The sequence below is a fragment of the Hypomesus transpacificus genome, chromosome 19 (assembly GCF_021917145.1).
Source record: "Hypomesus transpacificus isolate Combined female chromosome 19, fHypTra1, whole genome shotgun sequence".
In the NCBI taxonomy this organism is placed as follows: Eukaryota; Metazoa; Chordata; class Actinopteri; order Osmeriformes; family Osmeridae; genus Hypomesus; species Hypomesus transpacificus.
Window position 1 is genome coordinate 6,859,464 of NC_061078.1, and position 26,388 is coordinate 6,885,851.

A 26,388-nucleotide genomic window follows, 5' to 3' on the forward strand; every position below is an offset into this window, starting at 1 on the left:
CCTCACCCGTGAGCAAACTACTAGGGTTCTGATGATTGACTAACAACAGTACACACCAGCTGAGCTGTTGATGCATACCAGCAATATGAAAACCAACTCTGCACTAATTCTAAACCCCTTGACTGGACCTTTAAACACTGCCGTTTTTTTCTTTGTGTGTGGTGTGTGTGTGTTTATGTGCACACCTGTTTGAGTGCTCTAAAATTAATATCCATTAATGTCTAAGGACATTGTGTCTCGTTGGATTAAATTGAAATGGATTAAATGTCATTGTTATAGTTGTTACGACTTTAATCTAAATGTGTGTGGGAGAGAGAGTGCGTGTGCATGTGTGTGGTGTTTGTGAAGTGGGATTTGGTATGTGTTTGTGGTATGTGTGTTTTTGGTATGTGTGTTTGTGGTATGTGTGTTTGTGGTCTGTGTGTTTGTGGTATGTGTGTTTGTGGTATGTGTGTTTGTGGTATGTGTGTTTGTGGTATGTGTGTTTGTGGTATGTGTGTTTGTGGTCTGTGTGTTTGTGGTATGTGTGTTTGTGGTATGTGTGTTTGTGGTATGTGTGTTTGTGGTCTGTGTGTTTGTGGTATGTGTGTTTGTGGTATGTGTGTTTGTGGTATGTGTGTTTGTGGTATGTGTGTTTGTGGTCTGTGTGTTTGTGGTATGTGTGTTTGTGGTCTGTGTGTTTGTGGTATGTGTGTTTGTGGTCTGTGTGTTTGTGGTATGTGTGTTTGTGGTATATGTGTTTGTGGTATATGTGTTTGTGGTATGTGTGTTTGTGGTATGTGTGTTTGTGGTCTGTGTGTTTGTGGTCTGTGTGTTTGTGGTATGTGTGTTTGTGGTATGTGTGTTTGTGGTATGTGTGTTTGTGGTATGTGTGTTTGTGGTCTGTGTGTTTGTGGTATGTGTGTTTGTGGTATGTGTGTTTGTGGTCTGTGTGTTTGTGGTATGTGTGTTTGTGGTCTGTGTGTTTGTGGTCTGTGTATGTGTATGTGTGTGCATGTGTATGTGCACAGTATCACAAGAGAGAGGCAGCAAGGTTGGACGGCTCTGTCAGCCTCATACAGTACATTGGCGTTGCCATGGTAATGGGTGAGAGCCCAGAACTTGTCTCACCTGCGACCTTTCCCCTCGGGCCGGCCTCAGGGCCATCTCTAATTCGCTGGTCTTCCTTATGGTTGCAACACAGGAGAATGCTGGCTGTGGTTCATGTGATTTAGAGATGTCAGTTTCAAGAAGCGAGACTGGCCAATATATGCTATATACAGTACTGGGATTACTGGGACCATACTGGGATCATGCTTGAGTCATACTGGAGTCATACTGGGATCATGCTTGAGTCATACTGGAGTCATACTGGGATCATGCTTGAGTCATACTGGAGTCATACTGGGATCATACTGGGACCATACTGGGATCATGCTTGAGTCATACTGGAGTCATACTGGGGTCATACTGGGATCATACTGGGATCATGCTTGAGTCATACTGGAGTCATACTGGGATCATACTGGGACCATACTGGGTCATACTACAACCATACTGGGATCATCATAGTAAGGATAGCTACCGTAGTTAAAACATACCATGCTAGAAGCTTGTCTCCAGTAAGCACAGAGCCAGGCATCCTGACACAGAGACATGGCGTAACCAGTCAAATGCTCCAAAGGTCAGTCGGTGACCTTTACACAACTGCACAGTCACCTCAAGACTCTATTCACCCCAGCACCTGGCTTGTGTGGGTGTTCTATTATGTCAGTAAGTCACATATAGAAAGGAAGGTAATGGATGTTATTCAGTTAAAGTAAAAGAAAATGTGATGAAAATGGACTAAGTTTGACCTCTAGTGGATATTCCTGGAACTACATGTAAAAATGGCAGAATACTGTAAATGAACCATGTAAAATAAACTCAGGCAGACAGAATAACCAGAGGAAGACAATGTTTTTGCTGATGCAGATTTTATATTTTGCTTGATTCTAAATCTACGAGACTAAATAGGAGATTAATGTAGAAGTCCAGTTCAGGGGGTGGAGGGCTCCAGAAGCTGGGCCAGAGGCCAGAGGCCAGAGACCCACACCCCCCTCCTCTGGTCAACCCTGAACACAAGGTGAATACCAAAATACATCTAAAATACAAAAATACCTCCCCTTATTTACAGCAAGAGTATTCATGTTGTCATGGTTATGTACAATAGGGCATCATCAAATGCAAAACAACAACAGAGGATTTGGAATGTCTGGGTGAAATTGTGATTTTCTGTCTCTTTTAAGTTTGGCAGCCTTGATATATTCCAGGACCATACCAGACCAGACCATACCGGACCAGAGTAGACCAGACTGGGCCAGGTTAGGCTGGGCCAGGCTAAAGGAGAATTGACTTGTGTGTGAGTAAGGCAGGTTTGGGAGTCTCATCTCTTTTGTAAACCTAGCCTAACCTCAAAACTTCTTTCACTCAACCTCTAACCCCAAAATGAGTCACTCTCTCTGGGGTCAACATGCCCTCCTACTTCCCTTACCTCTCCTTCTGAAATCCTTCCGGATCCTCCCCCTCTCCCTCCCCCACAGCATGAAGAAGGAAGGGGGGTTGAAGAAGAGGAGGCGGATGAAAAGGATGGGAAGAAGGAGGAGGAAGAACAGGGTAAAGAGGAGAGTTTAGATGGATATAGAGAGGCAGAGAGCAGACATGACTCATGGTTTTGTGTTTCTTTGACACATCTTCTTCCTGCTTCTCAGTACTGCCATGACTGGAAATTGGACTGGTAGATTACAGCACTGAATTCAAATTAAGGCTCAAGGATCGTCACTGGGTGTCTTATCACATCTGGATAATGAGGTGTTTAGATAAAGCTGCTGGATCTACAGCTGGTAGGAACATGGTCTGGTCGGCTCTGAGACGGCTGGTCATAGTGAAGACAGAGAGGCTGCCAGAGTTTGGACCTGGAAGGATTGGGGGGGGGCAATCCTGGGGTGGGGGCACTGCGACCTCTCACTTTTATGTACATCAATTGTCCCTGTTCAATATATACAAAAACTTTTTTTTTTCTTGATACAGAAATAAATACAAAAACTGAGGAACTGTTTAACAGTTAAAACAAACAAGATCATGTAAACATGACATCATAATCCAAATTTATGTTCACAAACATATTTTCTTTTTTTGTTGCATAAAATAAATATGCTCTTTTTGATGCAGAGTATATATATTACATACTGTATGATTTAGATTCCATAAACAGAGCTTTGGGGTTGAAAGCAAAAATAACCCACTTGACCACAAGCCCAAAGCAGGTGATGACAGAATTGAAGGCACTTTGATCCAACAGCTTGTAATACAATCCAGAAAAGTGCAATACAACGGCAAGCTGTGTGTGTGAGTGTGTGCGTATGTGTGTGTGTGTGACCGATAGTGTTGGGCACTGAGTGCATGGAGTATAAATGTTGGTGGATTATCTTTGGAGTTTATGCAACAATATTTTCCTTTTTTCATTTTTTTCATTTTAGGCTTCTACATAAAGTCAGAAGTGGGTGAGGGGAGAGAAAAGAACTAAAGATTGTTTTTGACACCCAAAGTGGATGTCAAGATTTCTATATATATATATATATTGTATTTTACTTTTAACACACTCTCCCTCTCCATTCTTAACTCTTTCTATCTCTTCCTCCTACCTGATCTGTCATAACTACTGTCACCCTTCACCTGAAACTGCCTCTCCTCTGCTCTCCTCTTCCTCCTCTTCTCTTTATGGTATTTTTGGAAACTTGCAGTGTGTGGAACTGTGCAGGAATCACAGACACAGAGCACCCACGCTCACCCACTTCACAAGATTTACACAAACTCACACACTCACACACACACACTAGTCATTACACTCAGATCCCCCATATCTCACCTCTCTCCCATATAAAACCCAACGGTAAGGCATGGATGAGTGATGTAGGGCTTTACAGTGCAGGTCTCTGTCTTGCCTCCTGCTTTCTCTCTATGTTTTCTCTCCTCCTCTATTTCTGTCGTCTCTCTGTTGGCTAGGCATGCAAGAGGTCCTTGGGGTAGCTGGTCGGCGAGGAGGTGGACGTGGGGGGGGACAGGTGGAAGTAGGGCCCACAGAAGGTGGCAGGAACAGCAGGGATGGAACAGCAAGGTGTGAACATAGGGGTTTGTGTGGGGCTGGGAGGGCACTCTGAAAGGGGATGGTTGGAAGGGTTTGAGGCCAGATTTGCTGGATGGAGCTGATGAGCTGGAGGGCTGGAAGGATCTGGGTCCTGGAGGGCTGGAAGGCTGGGAGGACGGGGAAGCTGGAGGGCTTGTGGGTTGGAGGACTGGTTAGCTGAAGGGGCGGGATGGAGGTCAGAGGTCAGGTACAGCAGGGCTAGAGGGATGGATACATGCCAGGGGTTGGAGAGTTAGGGACACTAGGGGGCAGCGTGGAGCCACCACACCCCTACAGGAGTCAGGGGTCAGGGGTCAGTGGAGGAAGCCCCGCCTCTAAAGGGTTAGAAGGATTCCGCCCCATCCGGATTTAGATCTCTAAGGGGGAAAAAGAACACGGAAATATAAGTCAGTGGACAGACATCCCAAGACTGATAAAATCGAAAACAATCAAGCACGGATTGCATCATTGCCAAACACTGTTACTCTAACGTGAAACATGACAATAAACCTGAACTTCACCGTACTTTAGATCAGGCCTGGGTTTAGTATTATATATTTTGTATTATAACCAGATATCAGTTGTTTAGTGCTGCTGTTAGGCTACAAACTACTATATGAGTGGAGTCTATATAAATAGAGTCTTCTGGCTGAATCTGAACCCCACTGTTCGGCTCACCTTTTGTGAAACCGCGGCTCTTCTTGGTGGAATGGGCCGCTGGTTCCATTGAGGTCTCGGGAATCGGAGTGGGCCTGGGCCCGGTACCGGCTTGTCTGGGGCTGCTGGCCGTGGTCGTGGGGCTGCTGGCCGTGGTCGTGGGGCTGCTGGGCATGGTGGTGGGTGTGGTGGACGGTGAGACTCGGCCCTGGCCCCTCCCAGCCCTCTGCCTCCATCTTCAGGACGCTCCGGGGACTGTCCTCCATCTGGGAGCTCTCGTCATGGAAGAGCAGGCTGCGGGAACGGACTGCACACACACAGAAGACACTGGTAAGAGAGACTGCCACTCAGCCTAGAACAGCAAAGTGAAGAACAGACTGGTGAGGGTTCAGACAGAAGACAGATAGATGGACAGTCAGACAGACGAGACAAAGATAACAATTTGTCTCGTCAACCTATGAGAGATGAGCAGGTATGACTACCCCCTATCACTGATCTGTTCAGAGGGCAGGCTGAGTAGAGGAGATGGTGGGTTTTGATTGGTGGGTTGGGCTTGGCTTGGCCAGGCTGACAATTAGGTGGGTTGTAACTGATGCAGGTGCATGTTCAACAGCCAGGTGGGTTTTAAGCAGTTTCAAGTGGAAATTGTTTTTGTGTATACCTATGGAGCTTTGAAAGGCAAAGCTCAAAAATGTTTTTGAGGCCAGGTCTGAGGTGAGGCCTGGGGGGTTATCTACCCTAGATGGTTAGGGCTGTGGGGGACTTCCTTGGCTATCTGGGTAAACAGGGTTCGTGGGTAGGGGGGTAACCTACCCTGGCTGGTGGTGTAAAGGTCAGTCGAGGGGGGGGGTGAAGAGGTGGACTTGACGGTGTGGGACAGAGAGGAGAGTTCAGGCAGACAGGGCACCAGGGAGCCCAGAACCAGGAAAAAACACAGCACCACGACCTGGTATGGAGAGGAACCACACCATCAGCACAGAGAACAGGACCACCACCACCACCACCACCACCACCATTACCACCACCAACATGCCCTAAACAGCCTGGCATTGCTGGAGCTTCTCAATCCACATCCAATCTAACTCACCTGATCCTAACTGCTGGCTGGTTTCAGCTATAAAGAGGAATCATTCTAAAACCGAACTGTGATATATATCTGTGAGGGTGATCTGTAGGAAAAAGGTATAAGTGTGTGTATGCATGTGTGTGTGTGTGGAGGGGGGGGGGGGGGGGGGGGCACCGTACCATAAGGCAGGTGCTGGTCTGTGTAGAGGCCATCTTGGAGGAACGGGGAATCTTTCCTGTGACCAGAGACTGGAGCTTCTGGAGCTGCTGCAGCAGAGACCTGGAGACGCACAAGTTACACACATGTCACATACACTAGTTAGAAACACACTTTACACACACCTTATACAAACTGAATGACAAAATGTGGTGTTTTGGAAGTGTGTCACTAGAGGGCAGAGCACAGGCCCTCGTGTGTTAGAGGGCTAAGGATCAGGAGAACACTTCACACACATCTGCAGAACACACTCTCAACATCTTGGATGAACTTAAGCCTCCTCTCTCTCTCTTAACTGAACAACCCAACTCCGTTCCAGCTGTCCTAAACACACACACACATACACACACACACGCACACACACGGATGCCTTACTCATTCTCTAATATTTGTTTTTAAACTAAACCTCCTCCATCTGTCTGTCTGTCTCTAGAATACAGCTGGAGTCAGGAGGAATATCACACATCTGCTTCGCTAAATAAGACTGCTCCCCCTCCCCCAGCCCTCGCCCCAGCACCAGCACCAGCGCTGGCCAGCCCGTCTGAACAATATGCTACAGAGTTACACAAATTAATTGTATAACAATTGTGTCTGAGTGTGTGTTTGTGTGTGTTTGTGTGTGTGTCTTCCTCCTACTCTACCACTAAGTACAGTGAAGCTCAGGACTAATATAGCTGTCTGTAACCATTGGCTTTGCAGACACCCTCTTCTACACCCACACACTGAAACACACCAGAACTCTCTTCTTCTCACTCTCTCTTTCCCCCTCTCAATTCCTCCTCTCTTTCTCTATCTATCTATCTCTCTCTATCTCTCTCTCTCCCTCTTTCTCTCTCTCTCTCTCTCTCTCTCTCTCTCTCTCTCTCTCTCTCTCTCTCTCTCTCTCTCTCTCTCTCTGTCTCTCTCTCTCTCTCTCTCTCTCTCTCAGTTCAGTTCAGTTCAGTTTGCTTTATTGGCATGACAATTCGTGTTGAGCAGTATTGCCAAAGCAGTCCATATTGAATGGACATTTTAACATATATAACATAACAATTAACAAGGACTCTAACAATAGTAATATGGCAAAACAACAGTAGCATAGTAAGTTGGGGACTGTAGAAAAGTAACTAAAGTAATAAATGCATGTTAAGATGACAGAAGACAGAAAGGTTTTAACAGTCTTACAAGGTTGATTCACTGTCTGTCTCTCTCTCTCTTTCTCTCTCTGGATCTCTCTCTCTTTCTCTCCCTGGATCTCTCTCTCTCACCTCTCACTAGTTCCTGTAATCTAAATTCCTGTACAGACCTGTTGATCTAAAGCTATATCAACAAGCAACTTGTGAAAGTAAACAGAAGTTAAAACCAGAACTTGTATGGTTCAACTGCCAGATCGTCCCAGGAACATGATAAGATATAACATCACTGGCAGGGGAGGCTCAGGAGTGCCTGGTTCCTCTGGCACAAGCACAGCTGCAGGATGAGCCTACCAGCCTCCAACACAAGGGGGCGCCATCAGCACGGGTAACATCAGGACAGACAGCTTCTCTACACGGCTCCTCCAAACATCATGGAACAATTTTTGAATTGAGTTTTGATGTAATTATAACACAGGTAGAGGTAAAACTCACAACTTGAATCACTTTAACTTATAACTTAACAATATAGGAGGTCTGGTTTCATCATCACTGTCATCATCATCATCATCGTCTCATCTTTGTCATCTTTATCACCAGCGTTGTCAAAGCCGTCTTAATTTCTATAATTATCATCACCATCATCATCATTATGGCCACAAGGTATAAGCTGTTATATATGACCACAATGCATCATGGCACAGCTCCTCACCACACCTCCTCACCACACACCTCCTCACCACACAGCTCCTCACCACACAGCTCCTCACCACACAGTTCCTCACCACACACCTCTTCACCTCACACCTCCTCACCACACACCTCTTCACCTCACACCTCCTCACCACACACCTCCTCACCACACACCTCCTCACCACACAGCTCTTCACCTCACACCTCCTCACCACACACCTCCTCACCACACACCTCCTCACCACACAGCTCCTCACCACACACCTCCTCACCAAACACCTCCTCACCACACAGCTCACCGCACACCTCCTCACCACACACCTCCTCACCACACACCTCCTCACCTCACACCTCCTCACCACACACCTCCTCACCACACACCTCCACCTCCTCACCACACACCTCCTCACCACACACCTCCTCACCACACAGCTCCTCACCACACACCTCCTCACCACACAGCTCCTCACCACACACCTCCTCACCTCACAGCTCCTCACCGCACACCTCCTCACCACACACCTCCTCACCACACACCTCCTCACCTCACAGCTCCACAAAGCTCCCCTGAGCCTAAGAGGGGCCGGGGGAAGGTGATAAAAAACGTTAATAGGAGTTTTGAGAGTGGGATATCTGCACGTGTGTTTCTTCAGTCGGTGCTGAATCAGAAGGTTCTAGGTGTGTGTTCTCAGTGTTCTAGGAGCTGAGTCAAGGGTTCTGACATGGTAGGAGGGCTGTGGTTGGTCTCCCGGGGTTCCAAAGTGGAGAGTGTGTTCAAGAAAGTCCCTGCCTGCTGTCATGTCTGCAGTCGGCTGCCTCACATCTCTAACTTGTTAATTACACGCTGGCCCCAGCCTCCAGGCCCAGCCTTCAAGACTCCAGCCCTCCAGGCCACTTCTACAGCTCTACATTTGGGGCTCTGCTTCTGGGATGTTCACCTCTAATGAGGACTGGTACAGCGGACAGTCTGGAGGGTGGAGGCAGGGACACACACACACCTCGATGCAGGCCCTACAGGCTGAGCCCACACTCAAAAACACACGTTCATAAGCACACACGGATACACACACACATCCATTTCCTCACCTGTTGGCACTCTCCAGTGTCTCCACTTTCTTCCACAGGTCAGTGTTTTCGGAGTTGTAGTTCTCCACCCTGCCACAAACAACACACCTCACTGTTACCATGACAACGACACACGCAGGCACACAGAGCAGAGCAGATAGGTGCAAAAGGCCAAGGGAGACTGGGCCAAGCCAGAGTAGCAAAACAGTGCAGCGCAGGCCAGGCCAGAGGAATAGAGAGCAGAGCAACAGAGCAGCAGAACAGAGCAGTGCGGAGAGAAGAGCAGGCCAGAGTAGATCAGTATGAATGTTGAGGGTGGAAACAGTGATGATAATATTCCTTTCCAGGATTTGCAGGAGCACATTATCTAATTGGCTGAAGTAGATGACCCTGCATGACCACAGTGATGATGGAGTTTTGCCATTGGCCCTCGTAAATAACCAGCAAAAAAATTGGCCCTCACTAAGAATAAGCAAAAGAATTCAGCTACACTATTTGCCTTCACAAGTTGGAACACACTGAGTAAGGAGAAAGAGAAATACAGAGAGAGATAGAAAGAGAGAGAGAGAGAGAGAGAGACAGTCAAGAAGATTTTATTACTCACTTTTTCTCCAGACATTCCACATACTCTTTCTTCTTCCTGCGACTCTCTTGGGCTGAGATCTGGGAGGAGATGAGGGAAGAGGAGGAGCTGAAGCACATCTCACAGGTACATTCACACACGTACAGCTACAGAGTGACTGAATACTGCCTTCGAAACACAGGAATATCCACATTCCAAACAGAAACAGGTCAACCATGGAACTACACAATTGCCTGTTGCTAAGGAACAGCCAATGTTTACATTTACATTTACATTTATTCATTTAGCAGACGCTTTTATCCAAAGCGACTTCCAAGAGAGAGCTTTACAAAGTGCATAGGTCACTGATAATAACAACAAGATAGCCCCACAGCATTGCGGGTAGTCAAAAACAAGAAGTACATATTGTGAACAACCAAAAAATAGTGCTAAAGGGAAGAAACCATAATAGCATGTAGTTAAACAAGTTAAATTACACAACATTAATCTCTAAGTGCAGGTGTACCTGTAGAAAAGCAATAAAAATAGGATTAACTAAAATAGAATACAACCGTTTAAACCAGCTACCACTAACCAACAAGAGCAACAGTCTAAGCAAGAGTCATTGTGATCCTTGAGGAGACTAGCGTTGGGTTCAGCAAACCATTCCTAAGTACCATTGTACTCCCGGAACAAGTGCGTCTTGAGCCTTCTCTTGAAGGTGGAGAGTCAGTCCAATGTTGCAGAAAGGGGCGTGTCCCACCTTGTTCTTGATCTTGCGTCGGACCCTCTTCAGGGCCTTCTCCTCCGTCTTGGTGAGGGGGAGCTTGTTGGGCACGGGGTAACCCTCGGCCACCAGCGTCCTCTTCTCCTCCTCCGTCAGCATCAGGGGGCCCGATGTTCCTTGCAGCTTCTGGAGGGAGGGGGGGGGGGGGAGACAGAGTACAAGTGGAGCATGAGGATGGGATGGAAGAGGGGGAGGTAGACGTGAAGGAGGTAGGGGGAATCAGGGTGCTTACGTGTGGAGCAGTGAGGAGGGGGGAGGTGGAGATGGCTGCGGAGGAGCGGGCCTGCAGGCGGGAGGGGCTGGAGGGAGGTAGGGAGTGGGGGCTCTGGGAGCCATCGCTGTCACTGCCATGGCTACTGGGAGGGGTGGGGGGCAGCTGCAGCTGGTCATCTGGAATAGAAAGGGGGGGGGGTAGTATGATGAGCTGACATCCTCAGATAGGTTGACACCTGCTTTGTCTGTTGAACATTATCTGTCGACGTGGATCTGGTTCAAACTGGTTTAATGTCTGCTGATACCTGCTCCCCTACATTGTGTTAGGGTGGGAGGAGGGCAGAGCGAGAGGCAAAGAGAGAGAGAGAGAGAGAGAGAGAGAGAGAGAGAGAGAGAGAGAGAGAGAGAGAGAGAGAGAGAGAGAGAGAGAGAGAGAGAGAGAGAGAGAGAGAGAGAGAGAGGCAGAGAGAGATGGAGACAGGGAGAAAGTGGGAGAAACTGATCCATCCGGACAGTAGGACAGCCAGACTAGAGCTGCTGTCTGAATCCAGTCCATCAGTGAACAGGTGACACTGACTGGTTGGCTAGGCTTACAGATGGAGGGATAGAGGGATGGAGAGATGGCAAACCCAAAGCAAGCCCTAGGCCAGTCCAGAGACTGTGAGGCTGGGCTGAGTTTAGCTTGGTTCTGGGCCAGAGTCCACAGGGACCAGAGCTTCATGGTGGATGGTGTTGCTTCTGGCAGAGGAGGGCTGGTAAGAGAGCAGGGGGCCGGGCGGGGACAGACAGCCAGACACAATGAAGACATTAGTGGAACTTCATGAACAGGCTGAGCTGGGGTAGGGACTGAGACTGAGGTTTGACTAGGATTCGAGTTGGGCCTAGTCTAAGGTTACTATCTGGAAGATTTATAGAGATACAGATGGAAGTCATATGAAGCATTATACTGCACCAGACCTGCCAAGCAACACCAGGACTAATAAAAGTGCTTCATAATCTACAGGTAGGTCTACTCTATTCCCCTCTACCCTACTCCACTTTAATCCACCTTACTCTACTCTAATCTACCCAAATTGATTCTACTCTACCCTACTTCACTCTACTGTACACTTTTATCCCTGGTGCTTCAGACGGACGTCACCATGCCTAGCACAGCTGCGTTCAGAATCCCATAACTGTAAACTTGATAAAGTCACACTGGGTGTGACGCACCAGGATGGCTGAACACCGTCTGCAGGATGCCTTTCATCACCTACGCCTTCTCACTCATAATATCGTTTTTTTTATAAGGACTGATCATAATGAACGCCCAGCAGCATTGGCTCTTGCTACCATGGTAATACATATACACATATGTATAATATTAAACCCATCATTTCCCCTCCATCTTAAACACAGAGCTGAATGAGCCCAGCAATCCTTCAGTCCATTCATCAGCACTCCCATCGTAGAGAGAGAGTAAGAAGGAGGGAGAGAGAGAGAGAGAGAGAGAGAGAGAGAGAGAGAGAGAGAGAGAGAGAGAGAGAGAGAGGTGGGATGAAGGGGAAGTGAAAAGGGGGGCCGTTAGTGTGGGGGGATTATTAGAGCCACTTATCTCCTCTAATGATCTGCCTGTTAGTCCACAGTAGCAGAGATTAACACACACCACCATCACAGGTCATTACACACACACACATACACACTCACACGCGCGCACAACACTAAGTTAAGGTGAATAACATTTACCATCACAGATCATTACACAGACACTGCTGTCTGTGTTATAGATTAATTACACACGCATTAATATGGCACTGCAGTAATATTTAATCTTTCAAAACCACTGCTAACAGGTTTGCCCTAGTAAATATAAATGAGCATATAAAATGATCTTAATATTGTTTACTTGTTAATATTCTTCATATTCTCCTGCTCTGAAGGCGAATATGAAGAGAGAGAGAGAGAGAGAGAGAGAGAGAGAGAGAGAGAGAGAGAGAAAGAGAGAGAGAGGAGGGAAGTACAGATATGGAGAGATGGATGGAGGTAGAAAGAAAGACAGGAGGAAGGTAGAGACAATGGTGAGGAGAGCAATGGAGGGAGGTAAGGAGAAGGAGATAGAGGGAGGTAAAGAGAGAGAAAAAAGAGGAATAGTGAGAGATGGTGGGAGACAGAGAGAGTGATGGAAAGAGAGAGAGCATGTTTGAGTGGTCTCAGGTGGAGGCGTGGGTAACCGAGTAACAGATCACTGTGACGCACACTGGTCTCTACTAAATTCTGCATCCAACACACACACATAAATAAACACACACACACAGACACTCAACACTAACACAACACATGTACACAGACAACACTTACCAGAATGCAACATGCAAACACATGGACACAGGCACACACAGCATTTAGACAAAGGCCTACACAAAATAAACAATGCTTGCACTAACACACACGCACATACTTAACATTTACATTAGCCACCTGTGAACCATTCAGGCACACTTGTCATTCTAGTGGTCAAAAACACACACAGAAACACACACACACACACACAACCAGACAACACAGTGAGGAATGGGAGGAACTGATGGTATAAATAAACCGCAGCAGCCACAGCTGTGATTACTCTCTAGGAAGTTAAGATAAACTTTCATCCTCTCTAATCCTACTGATACTGAAGGCCATTTAGAGAGCCAAAGCAGTGTTGTTTCATCTGGGGATGGGGAGTGTTTGATTTGACAGACGGTTGTTTCCCACCTGTTGGTACGTTGAGGAACTGGTTGTTCTCTCCGGGCTCAGCCTTAATGGTGGGGACAGCACTCGCACCAGCGTCTCTGCAACTCTAATCCCACAAAGCAACCAACAGACAGGTAAACAACAACATAACAGACATGTAAACAGCAATATAACAAACATTACATTTACATTTACAGACAAACAAGGCAACAACATATGCACTAGCTTCACTGAGGGTCCAGCAGGAGTCCATCTTGAGTGTGGTCTCCTCCAGCCAGCCTTACAAACAGGAATCTCCACATATGTTCTTTTTTCTTTTTTCTTTTTTTTTTTACTTCTGGACTCCAAAGTTTGAGCTCTCCCTCTCTTTTCTCAGCTGTTTTAGTGTGTCAGTGAACTGCAGGCTCTTATCTGTGTTTCCTGAAACCTGCAGCGTAAACTGTCTTAAACTGAGGCTGTCTTTCTCACCGGATCCTGGGGGGTGCTCCTGTGGGGGGGTGGGGCCAGGGTGAGGGGCTGGGCGGCGGGGCCTGCTGGATGAGGCTCCGGTCCGTGACCTCCTGGCTCCTGCTTCACCAAGATGGCAGTTAGGTCCTGGCTGAAGTTCCACATGCCCTCAAACTCTGGAGAGGAGAGATAGAGGGAGGGGTGGAGGTTGATATGCAATCCATCCGGTGTCCCTTTTTCCGGACAAATCCTATATAGTCAGGTATGAGCTCCTATATAGTCAGGTATGAGCTCCTATATAGTCAGGTATGAGCTCCTATATAGTCAGGTATGAGCTCCTATATAGTCAGGTATGAGCTCCTATATAGTCAGATATGAGCTCCTATATAGTCAGGTATGAGCTCCTATATAGTCAGGTATGAGCTCCTATATAGTCAGGTATGAGCTCCTATATAGTCAGGTATGAGCTCCTATATAGTCAGGTATGAACTCCTATATAGTCAGGTATGAGCTCCTATATAGTCAGGTATGAGCTCCTAAATAGTCAGGTATGAGCTCCTATTTAGTCAGGTATGAGCTCCTATATAGTCAGGTATGAGCACTCTGTGGGATTATGGGTTAGGGGTCAGGGGTTAGGGTTTAGGAGTTAGGCCTCAGGGGTTAGGGCTTGCAGATGAATAGATGGCAAGGCAAGGCTTGATCCATGTCTACTTCTGTTGAGTCAGGTTGTGGTGTGCGTGTGTGTGTGTGTGTGAGTGTGTGTGTGTGTGTGTGTGGGTGTGTGTGTGGGTGTGTGTGTGTGTGCGTGAGTGTGTGTGTGTTAGTGTGAGTGAGTGCGTGAGTGAGTGAGTGAGTGAGTGAGTGAGTGAGAGTGACGCACATCTCCAGAGTGGACCTTCTTTATGACTCCCTACTAACACGGACCACCTGACCCTCCACCCCCACTATGTCGGAGCCTGGAGCTGCCTTCTATACAAGATCCTGTCTGCTAATAACAAACACAGCAGGAGAGGAGTGGAGTGGAGTGGCATAAAGAGGAGAGAAGAGGAAGAGGACAGGAGAGGAGAGGAAAGGAAGAAGAGAAAGAGGACAGGAGAGGAGAGGAAAGGAAGAAGAAGAAGAAGAGGAGAGGAAGAGGAAGAGGAAGAGGAAGAGGAAGAGGAAGAGGAGAGAAGCTTGCTGAACAACCCTTCTCCAGGGTTCTAAAGGGAACGGTTCCTTCTTTCATGTCTTGCTAACTAACACAACACAGACTGAGGTGGAGAAGGTGGGAAGGGCCGAGAGCAGGGGAGGAAAAGAAGAAGGGAAAGGAAACAGCAGGATGCTGATTACAAGCAAGGAGTAAACACACACACACACACATTCTTTTCTCACTAGGGATTTCATGTCCTCAGACTATCCCCAACATTAGGGGATCTGAACAGACGTCAGTCTTTTCAGCCTCTAACTAAGGGTTCAATAAGCACACACACACACTCACACTCATGTCTACTCTGGAGCTGATTGGCTCAACTGGAAAAGACACGATTACCCCAGCATGGCCTACTGTACCCATAATGCTGTGCGTCACCCCTCCTAAGGTTTGACTTTGAAGTTTACAGCCAAGAGGAAAGTATACTCTACCCCTCTCTCCTCCTCGCACCCCTCGCAACCCTCCCCTTACTTCTGCTATCCCTCTATCCTCCTTTTCCAAGCCCTTTCTCCTCTTCATCCCCTCCTCCCTCTCTCCTCCTCCTCATACCACTCTCTCCTCCTGCTGACTGTTTCACTTTGAGTTGGTTTGATGTTTGTTTTACACTCAGAAGGGGGGGGGCTAGTAAAGAACCCCCACCCCCCCTACCCTGGGGATGGAAAGACTGTGTAACTGCAGGGTGACCTTCCTATACAGTCACAGTTTCTCCACACATTAACTGCATTCTTCCACTCCTGGTGATAGTAGCGTGAATCTGACCCACATGAAGTCTACACTCCCTTAACACACACACACACAATTTCAATATGATATGTAGTCTCTAGCCCCCAAACACACTAGCCTACAGTCAAACCTCCATGAGTCTGTCCTCAACTGTGTGATGCAATTTTCCCAGTGAGCGAAGAAACGTTATGGGCCTAGCCTCTATTCTCACTCCTTTCCCCCTTGCTCTCCCCCTTCTCCCTCTCCTTCCCCCTCTCCCCTGGCTGTCTGTCTGAACTGGAAAGCAGAGCTTCTTTTTACTTTTTTATTGACGGCTCTTTTTCCTTTGGCTTCCAGCAACAGAGACAGAAGAGAAACATTTTCAGCTTGGAGTCACTGCAAGGGCTGCCCACGCCACTGGCTTGTCAGAGCATGTGTGCTTGTGTGGGTGGGTGTGTGTGTGTGTGTGTGTGTGTGTGTGTGTGTGTGGGTGTGTGTGTGTGTGTGTGCACGTGCGTGTGCATAATTATGAGTGTGTGTATGAGTGTGTGTATGAGTGTGTGTATGAATGATAAGTGTGTAAGTGTGTGTGAGTGTGTGTGTGTGTGTGTGTATGTGTGTGTTGGCTGTATGCCTGGAATCCCCAGACTTCCTGGACTGCCTTTGCTGGGTAGGCAGGGCCTTGCTGGAGCGTGCTCAGTAGGCTCAGCTGTTCTCAGTGGTTCTGTGTGTGGAGCAGGATCACCAGGAGATAGGGCAGGAATGGAGAACCCGTCACAGAACACACGGAGAATGCAGAGCAGAGATGAGATAAGGGGAGCTAGAAAGAAAAGCTCGAGAGAAGATAGTTTGAAGATAGAGAGAACTTAGAGAGACTGAGGACAAGACCCCACAGCTGAAAATGATCATATGTCAAAGACCATGTGTCTTTGTCATGAAAGACTTAATGGGATCAAAGTCAGTAGGCATGTTTCTAAATTGATATAAAGTGTTCTGGAATGAAACACGTAAAGGAACTCCAGGCCTTGTGGCCCCAGTGGTCCTACTGATGGATAATGACTTGTTCTCAGTGAGACACCAAGCTCCAAGCCTACTAACAACAAACACCTTGTCATCTTTATCTCATTAGCTTCATCGTGGCTTAGCCTGACGTGACCAAACCAGAACGGAAAACAAAAGACATGTTGACCCAATCCAGGCTGTTACAATTATTTCGATCCAGAGAAGAGCAAATCCAGGCTGTCACGGCGATCCAGAGCCCCAGAAGAGGACATCCGGGCAGGCCCAGAAGTCCTCCCAGACTAGACCACACAAGATACGGAACCCCTCACTCTCACCTTCGTCCTCGTCCATCTTGATTGACATGGAGGGGCTTTGGGGGGCAGAGTCTCCGCTGAAGGAGTAGCTGTGCTCGGCCTGGATGTCTGGGCTGGGAGGCTGGTCCATGTCTATGGCTAGCAGGGGGCCTCGCTCTGCCAACAGCCCCTCATCAAAGAAGCTGCTGAACAGCACACTGGAGAAGTCCTCCATCTGTTCGGAGAATGGCTGCAGGAGAGAGGGGGAGAGAGGAATGGGCGTGAGGACAAATGCATGGACATAGCTGCAGTACCAGCAATAGTTGTCTATTAGTGACATTAGTGACATCTCAGTGTAAAGACAGGCCTTTCTGTGTGTGTGTGTGTGTGTGTGTGTGTGTGTGTGTGTGTGTGTGTGTGTGTGTGTGTGTGTGTGTGTGTGTGTGTGTGTGTGTGTGTGTGTGTGTAGTGTGAGTCATATCATCTTTGAGTCCCGAGACCCCTGGAGCCTCTATCAGTCAGTGTTTCCACTCCTGCAGACAACTCTGAGTCATTGTTGTGGCGGCGTGCTCCAGCTCTAACCAGCCTCCAGGAGATGTTGAGTGAAACATGTTCTCTAAGGCCCTCCAGGAGCAGAATAGCTCCCTGAACCCCCACTGGTCCACAGCATGACACAACTCTGCTAACACAGAGTAATAATACAACTGATCCAATTAATACAACTAATCGAATACTGTATAAAACCCTTGCCTTGGAGGTTGCTATATCAAACTATATATTTAAGGAACCCTAACCTATTCAACCCTATCCTTGCAGAACTCCACGCTTGTGCAACCCCATCCTTCAAAAATGCTAACCTTGCAGAACCCTATCCTTGCAGAACCCTACTCTTATAGAGCCCGTTCCTTGCAGAACTATTTTCCTCTAAAACTGACTGTTGATATCTAAGGGTATTGGTAATTCCCTTTGCACTGTGAATCCCATTCCTTGTGAAAAAATACCATACAATGAAACATGATTTTATTTGAATTAATCTGTAGCAGCTGAGAATCTGTGACCTATGACCATTAGTCTTAGACTAAGACACGTGTGTGTGTGTGTGGGGGGGGGGGGGGCTATCTACAGGATACAAGTGTGTATAGTTGTGTCTAGAATGCAGGTGTGTGTGTGTAGGATACAGGTGTGTAGGTGTGTGTAGGATATCAGTGCCTAGGACATTATTTGACAGTGAATAAAGGACAGTGTATTTATATTTGCAGAAGAAGGGAGTGTGAGGGGTGTGGCTAGAAATTTGGCAAGAAACGTGCCCAGCTGTCAATGTATGTGCTGAGTTTACAGGTCCTGAGTCACACCTTGTGTACTAAGTGTCCTCAGCACTCAACACAGGTTGTGTGGAGCATGTTTCCCAGCTAAATGCAGGACACCAAGCTGGCAGCTGATAGGATGGGGCCAAGGAGAGTATATTTAAAGGGAGTTGCATCCTGGGAACTCCATCCTGGGCAATCACAGTTCTTAAATGACGGTTGTCATTGTCAGCAGTAGGTCTCACAGACTAGACTGTGTGCACAACAATATAAACATTCTCACCCAGTCCCTTTCATCAGCTTAGGGAGGTTCCTCCTGGGTTCCTCCCAGGTTTCTGTTGTGTACTGAGGGTAAAGGATAAATAGAGAGAGACCTGGGCTGGCTGGGTGACCAGGCCCTCTTGGTTTTAGCAGAGTAGAGATGCTGTATCACGTGTGTGTGTGTGTGCGTGTGTGTGTGTATGTGTACATCATTGTGTATGTCTGTGTGTCTGAATGTGCGTGTGTGTGCATGTGTGTGTTTTGGGGATCTGGGTTGTGTCTAAGGTTCATTCTGCTACTCCAAGCAGAGAGAGGGAGTGACGCAATTCATGCTGATGTAATTACAGACTCATTGAAGATATAGCCAGTCTCCCCCCTCTGACCACCTCCTCCAAACCACTCCTTTTCTCTCTCTCTCTACCTTCTTACAAACACTTTCACCAAATTCAACTCGTCTTCTACTCTCTCTCTCCATCCCCCACCCTTCTCCTGTCTACCTCTCTCTCCCCCTCCCAACCCCCTCTCCTTTCTCCAATTCCTCAGGGGTGCGGGGGAGGGGGGGGGCAGGTTAGAGACACACAGAGACCTATTCTTCACCACAGTTCTTAAATAGCTCTTTAAACAGAGACGGACCATTTAAACAGGCAGAGCAATCTGCTGTGCAATGTGGGTCAGAACGTGGAGCAGGACCCCACCCTCCTCACTGGAGGCACCGCGACCGCAAGAAACAGAAGCAGGGTAGAACAGACAGCCTGCTGCCTGGGGAGCACCCCTCAATCATCATTTAAACACTCTATAGTTGTTGCGGACATAACACACACACACACACAGACACTCAAACATACACACACAATTGTCTCTCTGTCTTAATCAGTGAGATCTGTCATGTTATTGGTGGTCATGGTGGGGTGTAATTATACTGCTTTCTGTAGACAACAATTATACACCTGGGGAAGTCCTGTCTGTCTGTCTGTCTGTCTTTCTGTCTGACTGTCTGTCTAGGGAGAGAGGAGTGGAGAGATGAGGAGACGAGAGATGAGGAGAAGAGAAGAGAAGAGAGGAGAGGAGAGGAGGATTGTGTCAATTATGGTGTTTGGGAAACACAGAAGAGAGGGAGAAGGAGAGGAGGAGAAGAAAGGTGGTCCCAGTTCCAGGTGTTTCTCTATGTCTCAGGTGGTATAGGTCTGGAATGGACAGGAAGTCACTGACAGGGGAAGGGGCCAATGGGGCGGGGGGTTGATTCCTACTCTGGGCACCCTCTCATTAAACCTCTCTGAGGTTGGGAGAAAGGGGGAGGGAGAGATGGAAGAGATGAGAAAGAGGAAGCAAGAGGAAGGACGTGCTGACATGCAGACCTCCCGAGTAGGTGAAGCACTGTAGTTAGAGCTGCCCTTCTGTGTGAACACATCTATCTATCTGTGTATGTATGTATTCATGTATGTATGCATGTATGTATTTATGTATGTATGTGTGTGTGTGTCGTCAGTCAGCTCTTTTGTAAGACTGCTGAGCTGCTTCACATTCCTTTCCCAGATTCAAAAACTCAGTCCACTCTACGACCAATCAGAGTCAAGCATGCAAATTAGCCAGGCGCTCAGGGAGAGGAAAACTGGAGTGCAAGGCTCGCATGGTGCAGCTATGAGCGACACAGAAAAGAAAGAGACGGAGAAAAAGAAGGAGGGAGAAAGAGATGTCTGTAAAGGGAAAAATAAATCAACCAATAAAAGTTTCAAGCCAAGAAAGTCTTTGGAATGAACATTATGCAGCTCAGATGTGAGAGAAGAGTGAAGGAGAGAATGAGAAAGAGGAAGAGAGGAGGGGGGAGAAGAGTAGAGAGGGTGAAAGAGTGAGAGAGTGGGAGAGAAGGAAGAAAAGAGACAGGGAGAAAGAACAGGGCTGAGAGAAAAGGTGAAAAAGACATTTCAGTGGTGGGGGTTTTCCTTCTAACTGAGGATAAACTGAAGGCCAAAGTAAATATAAGATAAGACGCAGAACTAGGTCTAGGTTTCCTAGTGGGATGATTGAATATGATTTACAAAAAAGCACATCTGAAGAACAGTATATAACAACATAAACCAACATCAAAATAGCACAATCATTTATATTCACTACAAGAAATTCAAAGCGTTATAAAATGGAAATATGGTTCTCATTATCATTATTAGTCTGTAGTCCTCCTGTCTGCCCTGGTCTGACCTCAGCCATGTCACAGTCAATTTAGTAACACACTCACATCGCCACAACTACAACCAAGTACTGCCAGATAGGAAGATCGTAATAGCACGCACACGCTCATACTCACACAAATTCTGTGAACAGTTATAACTCTGGACTCACCAGAATGCACCAGAATGTGTGTATGTGTGGTATGTGTGCATGTGTGTGTGCATGTGTGTGTGCATGCGTGTGTGTGCATGTGTGTGTGGTATGTGTGTGTGCATGTGTGTGTGTGGTAAGTGTGTGTGCACGTGTGCATGTGTGTGTGTGCGTGTGTGTGTGTGTGTGTGGTATGTGTGTGTGCATGTGTGCATGTGTGTGTGTGTGTGTGGTATGTGTGTATGTGTGTGCACCTGATGGCCTCAGGAGGCTGGCAGCACTCCTGTCTTCCTGCTGAAGGACGCTATGAGGAGGAGAACCTCTAAGAAACACAGAACTACAAACAGTAACAACATTGACACAAACTGCTGGCTGTACAAGAGAGAAACTACACTGGAGAGACCGCTGGAGAGATGAGCACTGTTCACTGTCGGTCGTGTCACTCTGGGGGACATGGAAGTATACAACCGCTCTTCAGAGTAAGAGTCGCCGCTGGGGCCCTGACAGAGGTTGGAGTGCGTCTGTGTGAATTATGTATGGCAGGAGAATGCAGCCAGAACTCTTCCATCTCAGACGTGTGAGCTAAACTCAAGCATCACAGTCTTTCACCTGCTCTCCTTTTGAACTGATCCTGAGTCAGCAGATACTGGTCTGCCCCTTCTGTGAACTTACTTACTCCATCTCTTTGACAAATAAAGGGGGGGCGGGGGGATGGGGGGGCATTGGGTCACAACTAGCCCTGTCACCAGGGCTGCCTGACGGCCATGCAAACCCTACTCTCAGCCTCTGGTGGTTAGGATCAGATTGGGAGGGTGGGGGGAGAGAGTAATGGGTTAGGGTTTGCTTGAGGTTAGTGTGGGTATGGGGGGAATTCTCTCTGAAGGTCTAGTCCATGGAGGAAGATTCCCTTTGCTGTGGTTGTTGCAAAGCGACCTACAGTTCCACCCAACCCCCACCCCCACCCCTCTATGATCTCCTGCCTCCCCTTCTCTGACTCTTTCTAGCTCTCTCTGTCTGACTTTCCTTTCTGAACATCAGAGCCTCAGTGTGACCTTGTCTGTGTTTGGGTTCTGTGTGGGAAAAAAGAGAGGTGGACCTTAAAACCAGAGAGGTGGGTCTAAAAACGAGCTCACCAAAGACTCACTCCCATCAAGGTGACATCTATATGGAATGTGGAGTGTCTGGGTGTTTCAGGTCTACAGGTCTTTCAGGTCTCTCTCCTATACTGATAGTGTTGTATTAATATGACATTGAGACAGTGAGAACTGTACCGCCTCTCTTTGCTCTCTCTCTCTGCCTTTCACTGCCTCTCCCTTTCTCCATCATCCAACCTCCATCCTAACAATGTGTTCCAGACAATGTGTTCTCCTCTTCCTGTCTTCTTCTGGCCCACAATCACACACACTGCTCTCTCTCTCTCTCTCTCTCTCTCTCTCTCTCTCTCTCTCTCTCTCTCTCTCTCTCTCTCTCTCTCTGTCTCTCTCTCTCTCACTCACTCTCACTCTCTCTCACGCACACAGAAGAGACATGATTCACACACTTTAAGGTAACTTTTCCACAGACGTTTATGCAGCAACAGATGAATAAATAAATTCTGAACACTGGCTGAACTTTCAGCTGTCACCAAGGGAACAGTGAGCCATGTGGAGAGCTTTGTAGGCCAGAGTCCTACAAGCTGTAGGGCTGAAACCAGGTTAGTTAGTCCATTAGTTAGCTAGTTAGTGACAGATTTGAGGTGTCAAACCTTCTTAGAAAATGTTAAAATGTTTATGACATTTAATTCTAAACATTTGCAGATGTTTTACTTATGTATACACTTATGCATGGTCGCCCTCCCCCCCCCCCCCCCCCCCCTCTGCTCAATGAATAAATTAAACAAAATCCAGAGTCATCTACCTAACATCTACCAAAGGGGATCATAAAATGCCATATGGAAAATGATTATTTGGACAGCGGGCAGCACATACCTAGAACACTATACCCACAGAACTAAGGACTATAACATGTCTCAACTATTTCTCCAAATTTATAAAACAGACTGGACGACATGTTGGCATAATTCAAAGAAGTGATTTTGTCATTGTTTCATTATTTGTCTGTGCTCATGTGCTTTGACCATGAGTGATCATGTTCATTAATATTGTCCCTTCTTAAAGAAAACAAGAGAACATTTTTTAACAGATTCTTGCCAGTTGAGCAAAAGTCCATGGGAAGCAACCATCTGAGACAGGGAGGTGTGTTGGAGGAGAGAGACCAAACCAAAGAGATAGAGAGGTGGTGCATGTCTGCAATACTGGACTGGATCCTCCCACAGCTAAACACAACTGCAGAGTGCAAAAACAACTGCCAAATTATTTACAACTTGATATCGGCGTTCCTTGAGAACTAAATATCTGGGAGCTGGAAACTGCAGCTGCCAGTGTTAGGTTTTCTGTTTGCTTCCCGAGACAGCAGATAAGCAGGCTGGGCTATCAGAGAGAGACAAGCTGCCCACTCTGACAGCTCACGCTCACCCTAGTTATCCCACCTACCAGGTATCACAGGCTTTGGGTCATTCCTTATGTGTGTGTGTTGAGTGTGTGTTGGCTGTGTGTGTGTATGAGTGTGTGTGTGTCCACACCTAATGTGCTGGGCTTGTTACTGGCAAGCTAAGCAGAAAGAGAGGTGGAGTATGAGGGAGGGGAAAAGAGAGACGCATGACAACACCTTAAAGTGCATACCTGACCTTTCACAGTTGACAGTAAGTGCATCACGTTTTCTATTCTGCCGTGAATAGCAGACAATACAGAGACACTTTGGGGTTAACTCCGGGTGTGTAGGGTTGCCTCCCAGGATGTCTCCACTGGGTTGAATGCCCTAAGACCTGGCTGGGATCACAGCAAAGTGTGAAACCACCAGAGGGGATCCTGACATGAGAGAGATGTGTGGGACTCTGTCCAGCCAGTGCAGACCATCACAACCAGGGACAGGCTCTCTGCACACAGCTGTGCCACTACATGCCAAGTGGCTACCTGAACACAGGTTGTTGTCCAGTGTTCCTGTGTCATTATAGAGGGCTACGGCCACAACCCCACCCTGGTCTGGCCTCACAGCAGCTTCGTAAGAGGCCGGGAGGCCCAGGCCCTGTAGGAACCTGGGAGGCTGCAAGCAAGGAATGTTGTCCCCCTCCTCTTTTCCTCCTTCCTGACATGCCCGGTCGCATCCCTTCACCTGGGAGCACCTCCACCTGCTGGGAGCCAGGTGTGCTGGACACTCACACAGCTGACATGAACCACACACACACACAGGCTGTCAAACAAGTCTGCGTCAGCCAGCATTCCTGCTTTATTTATAACAAGCAGCACAAAAAGGCCTACAGGAGGGATGCTTTAAATGACCCAGCTGGTCTATTTATATCCCATGATAATCAGTCAAAGAAAACAGCTCAACTGTGCCATAAAACCCCACCCTAAGCTACCCCTACCTACCCACAGCATCACTCAGCCATACTCTGCCCAGCATACACACACATGCACACACCTATACACAGCTCAGTGTTCTCCTTGCCTTTTTCTGTCAAACTCAGATTTGCCTCACAATTCCTCTATTCAGGTTTGCTGCTAGCCAGCTTCACATAGAGGGGCTAGCCAGTGCAGACCCTTAGAAGCTGTGGTATGGTGGTCTACAGCTCTGGGCCACCTGGGACCTTTATCACACTATACACCCATTGACATCCTGGAGGACAGTCTGGTCCACATTTCAGACCATATAGTCTCAATCATTCAGCTTCTGGAGTGGAAAATACATCTGGCTGTATCTGGGCTGGGTCTAGTCTGGGACTCGAACAGGGACTGGGTTTGGGTCCGGGCCTGAGCATGGGTCTGGGTCTGGTCAGGTCGGGTCTGGTCCGGTCTGAGTCTGGTCTTTTTTATGAGATTAGGTTATGAAGTATTTCACTTTAGACTCTCTCTCTCCCCCCAACCCTCTATAATTTTCTCTCTCCCTCTTCATCCCTCTCTTTCGTCAACCCCCCCCCCCCCCCTTCCACTCTTTTTTCTGAGTATGAGTCACAGGGGAATGAATTTAAACCCCACTATGAATCTGTTCCAGACTGCTTACCACACTTCCCTAACAGCAATACAACACTGACCTATGTCTGTTCAACACACAGACATACTCTGCATGCATGCATACTGCTTGCACATAAACTGGTGTTCTTTTTTAATATGGGTAAAATGTCATGGATAAAATGTTATTATGTATGGTTTGTGATGGTTTCATTCATGCTTGATTAACCGTTTACAAACCTGTTATTCCAAGTGACAACAGTGAATTTGATTAATTCTATTGTACTCGTTTCTCCACCTCTCCTATATTGATCCTTAGCCTGTCACAGCCTGGTAAAGGGCTCATTGATGACCTGAACCGGATGCAGGATCCAGGATCACGGCAAACTAACACGCCCACCCGAGATCCGGCAGGGTTAGGAAATACTGCTCGATTTACACAGCTGAGCAAATCTACCGTAAAGTAACGTGCCTCTCGCTGTTTACATTGCATTTCAGACGCACATGCGACGGAGCCGGCATCTGGTTCTGACGTAGGAAGAACGGGCTGAGACTATTGACTGAGTGCTGCAGACGATGCAGTTATAGGCGTTAATACGCACCGTTGACTGTGGTTACAATTTGATGAATGAAGTGTTACTACAAATGATACAATAGTCGTCATTCTTTCATGAGTAAGCTATTATCCAATACCTGGAAATAGACAAATGCACATGCATGACTGAAGATGAGTGTTAGCTGTTCTTACTACGTTGTTGAGAAAATCGCCTTCATTCAGATCCTCAAGGTCCAACAGGTTGGCGCTGGGGAAAAGTTTCTCCGACCCAAAACTGTCCATGATGGTGTCCATGCGTGCTGTTAAGATGATCCACTTCAATGAAATATTATAAAAAATATTAAGAAAAAATGTAAATATAGGAAATCTTATCTTTAGGCTTGAAACACCTTGTCAGCAGTTGTTTTTGACTAGTTTTTCTTGTTCTGCCAATGTATAGTCGGAATTAGTTTTCCTTGCCACAATTTTGGCTAAAATAAATATGACGATAGATTAGTATGCGTTACTCTGCGAGGTCTCCTCGCTGGTTCATCAAATCACTGACATCCAAGAGCGCGCTGTCTCTAAGGAAACATCTGATGATTGATATTCATGAGGGAACCGCCCCCTTTTCCAAAACTCAGACGTCAAACCCCGCCCATCTTTCCTTCTTTTAAAGAGCCAGCAACCATTGTATCTTTCTGACCGGGAGACGATCAACTCTTCAGCTACACCAATCAGCTATTGTCTCGTCATTTTGGCCAAAGAAATTAGTAGGCTACGGTTTTATTTTCATCTGCTGTTGTGCTACCGACGTTGGGCTTGGGGCTGGAAACCAGGGTGGGATACCTGGAGGGTTCCACAGTGATCCTTGGGAGTATGTGCAGAGTTTTCCTTCACATTGCAGCGGCTGTGAGGGGCCGCAGCAGAGGACAGGAAGACATAGAGTGAGATAGAGACATCAAGAGTGTGCTGGGGCTGCTGGGGTTAGGGAGAATGCTAGTTTAGCATCGCCGTGATAGTGGTGATGAGAAGAGAGTGAATGATGATTGGGAAGACTAAG

General features: G+C 47.3%; 1 protein-coding gene across 1 annotated transcript; it reads right to left on the reverse strand.

The window, feature by feature from the left end:
- Positions 1–937: 937 nt before the first annotated feature.
- On the reverse strand, positions 938–25,881 carry creb3l1 (cAMP responsive element binding protein 3-like 1). Its single transcript, XM_047042450.1, has 12 exons — positions 25,539–25,881; positions 16,906–17,113; positions 13,696–13,850; positions 13,249–13,333; positions 10,535–10,692; positions 10,279–10,428; positions 9,558–9,616; positions 8,975–9,043; positions 6,047–6,146; positions 5,615–5,747; positions 4,823–5,108; positions 938–4,521 (listed from the first exon to the last, which is right to left on the reverse strand). The coding sequence occupies exons 1-12, from the start codon at positions 25,638–25,640 to the stop codon at positions 4,488–4,490; spliced, it is 1,539 nt and encodes a 512-aa protein (XP_046898406.1). The 5' UTR covers positions 25,641–25,881; the 3' UTR covers positions 938–4,487.
- Between the last annotated feature and the right edge of the window lie 507 nt (positions 25,882–26,388).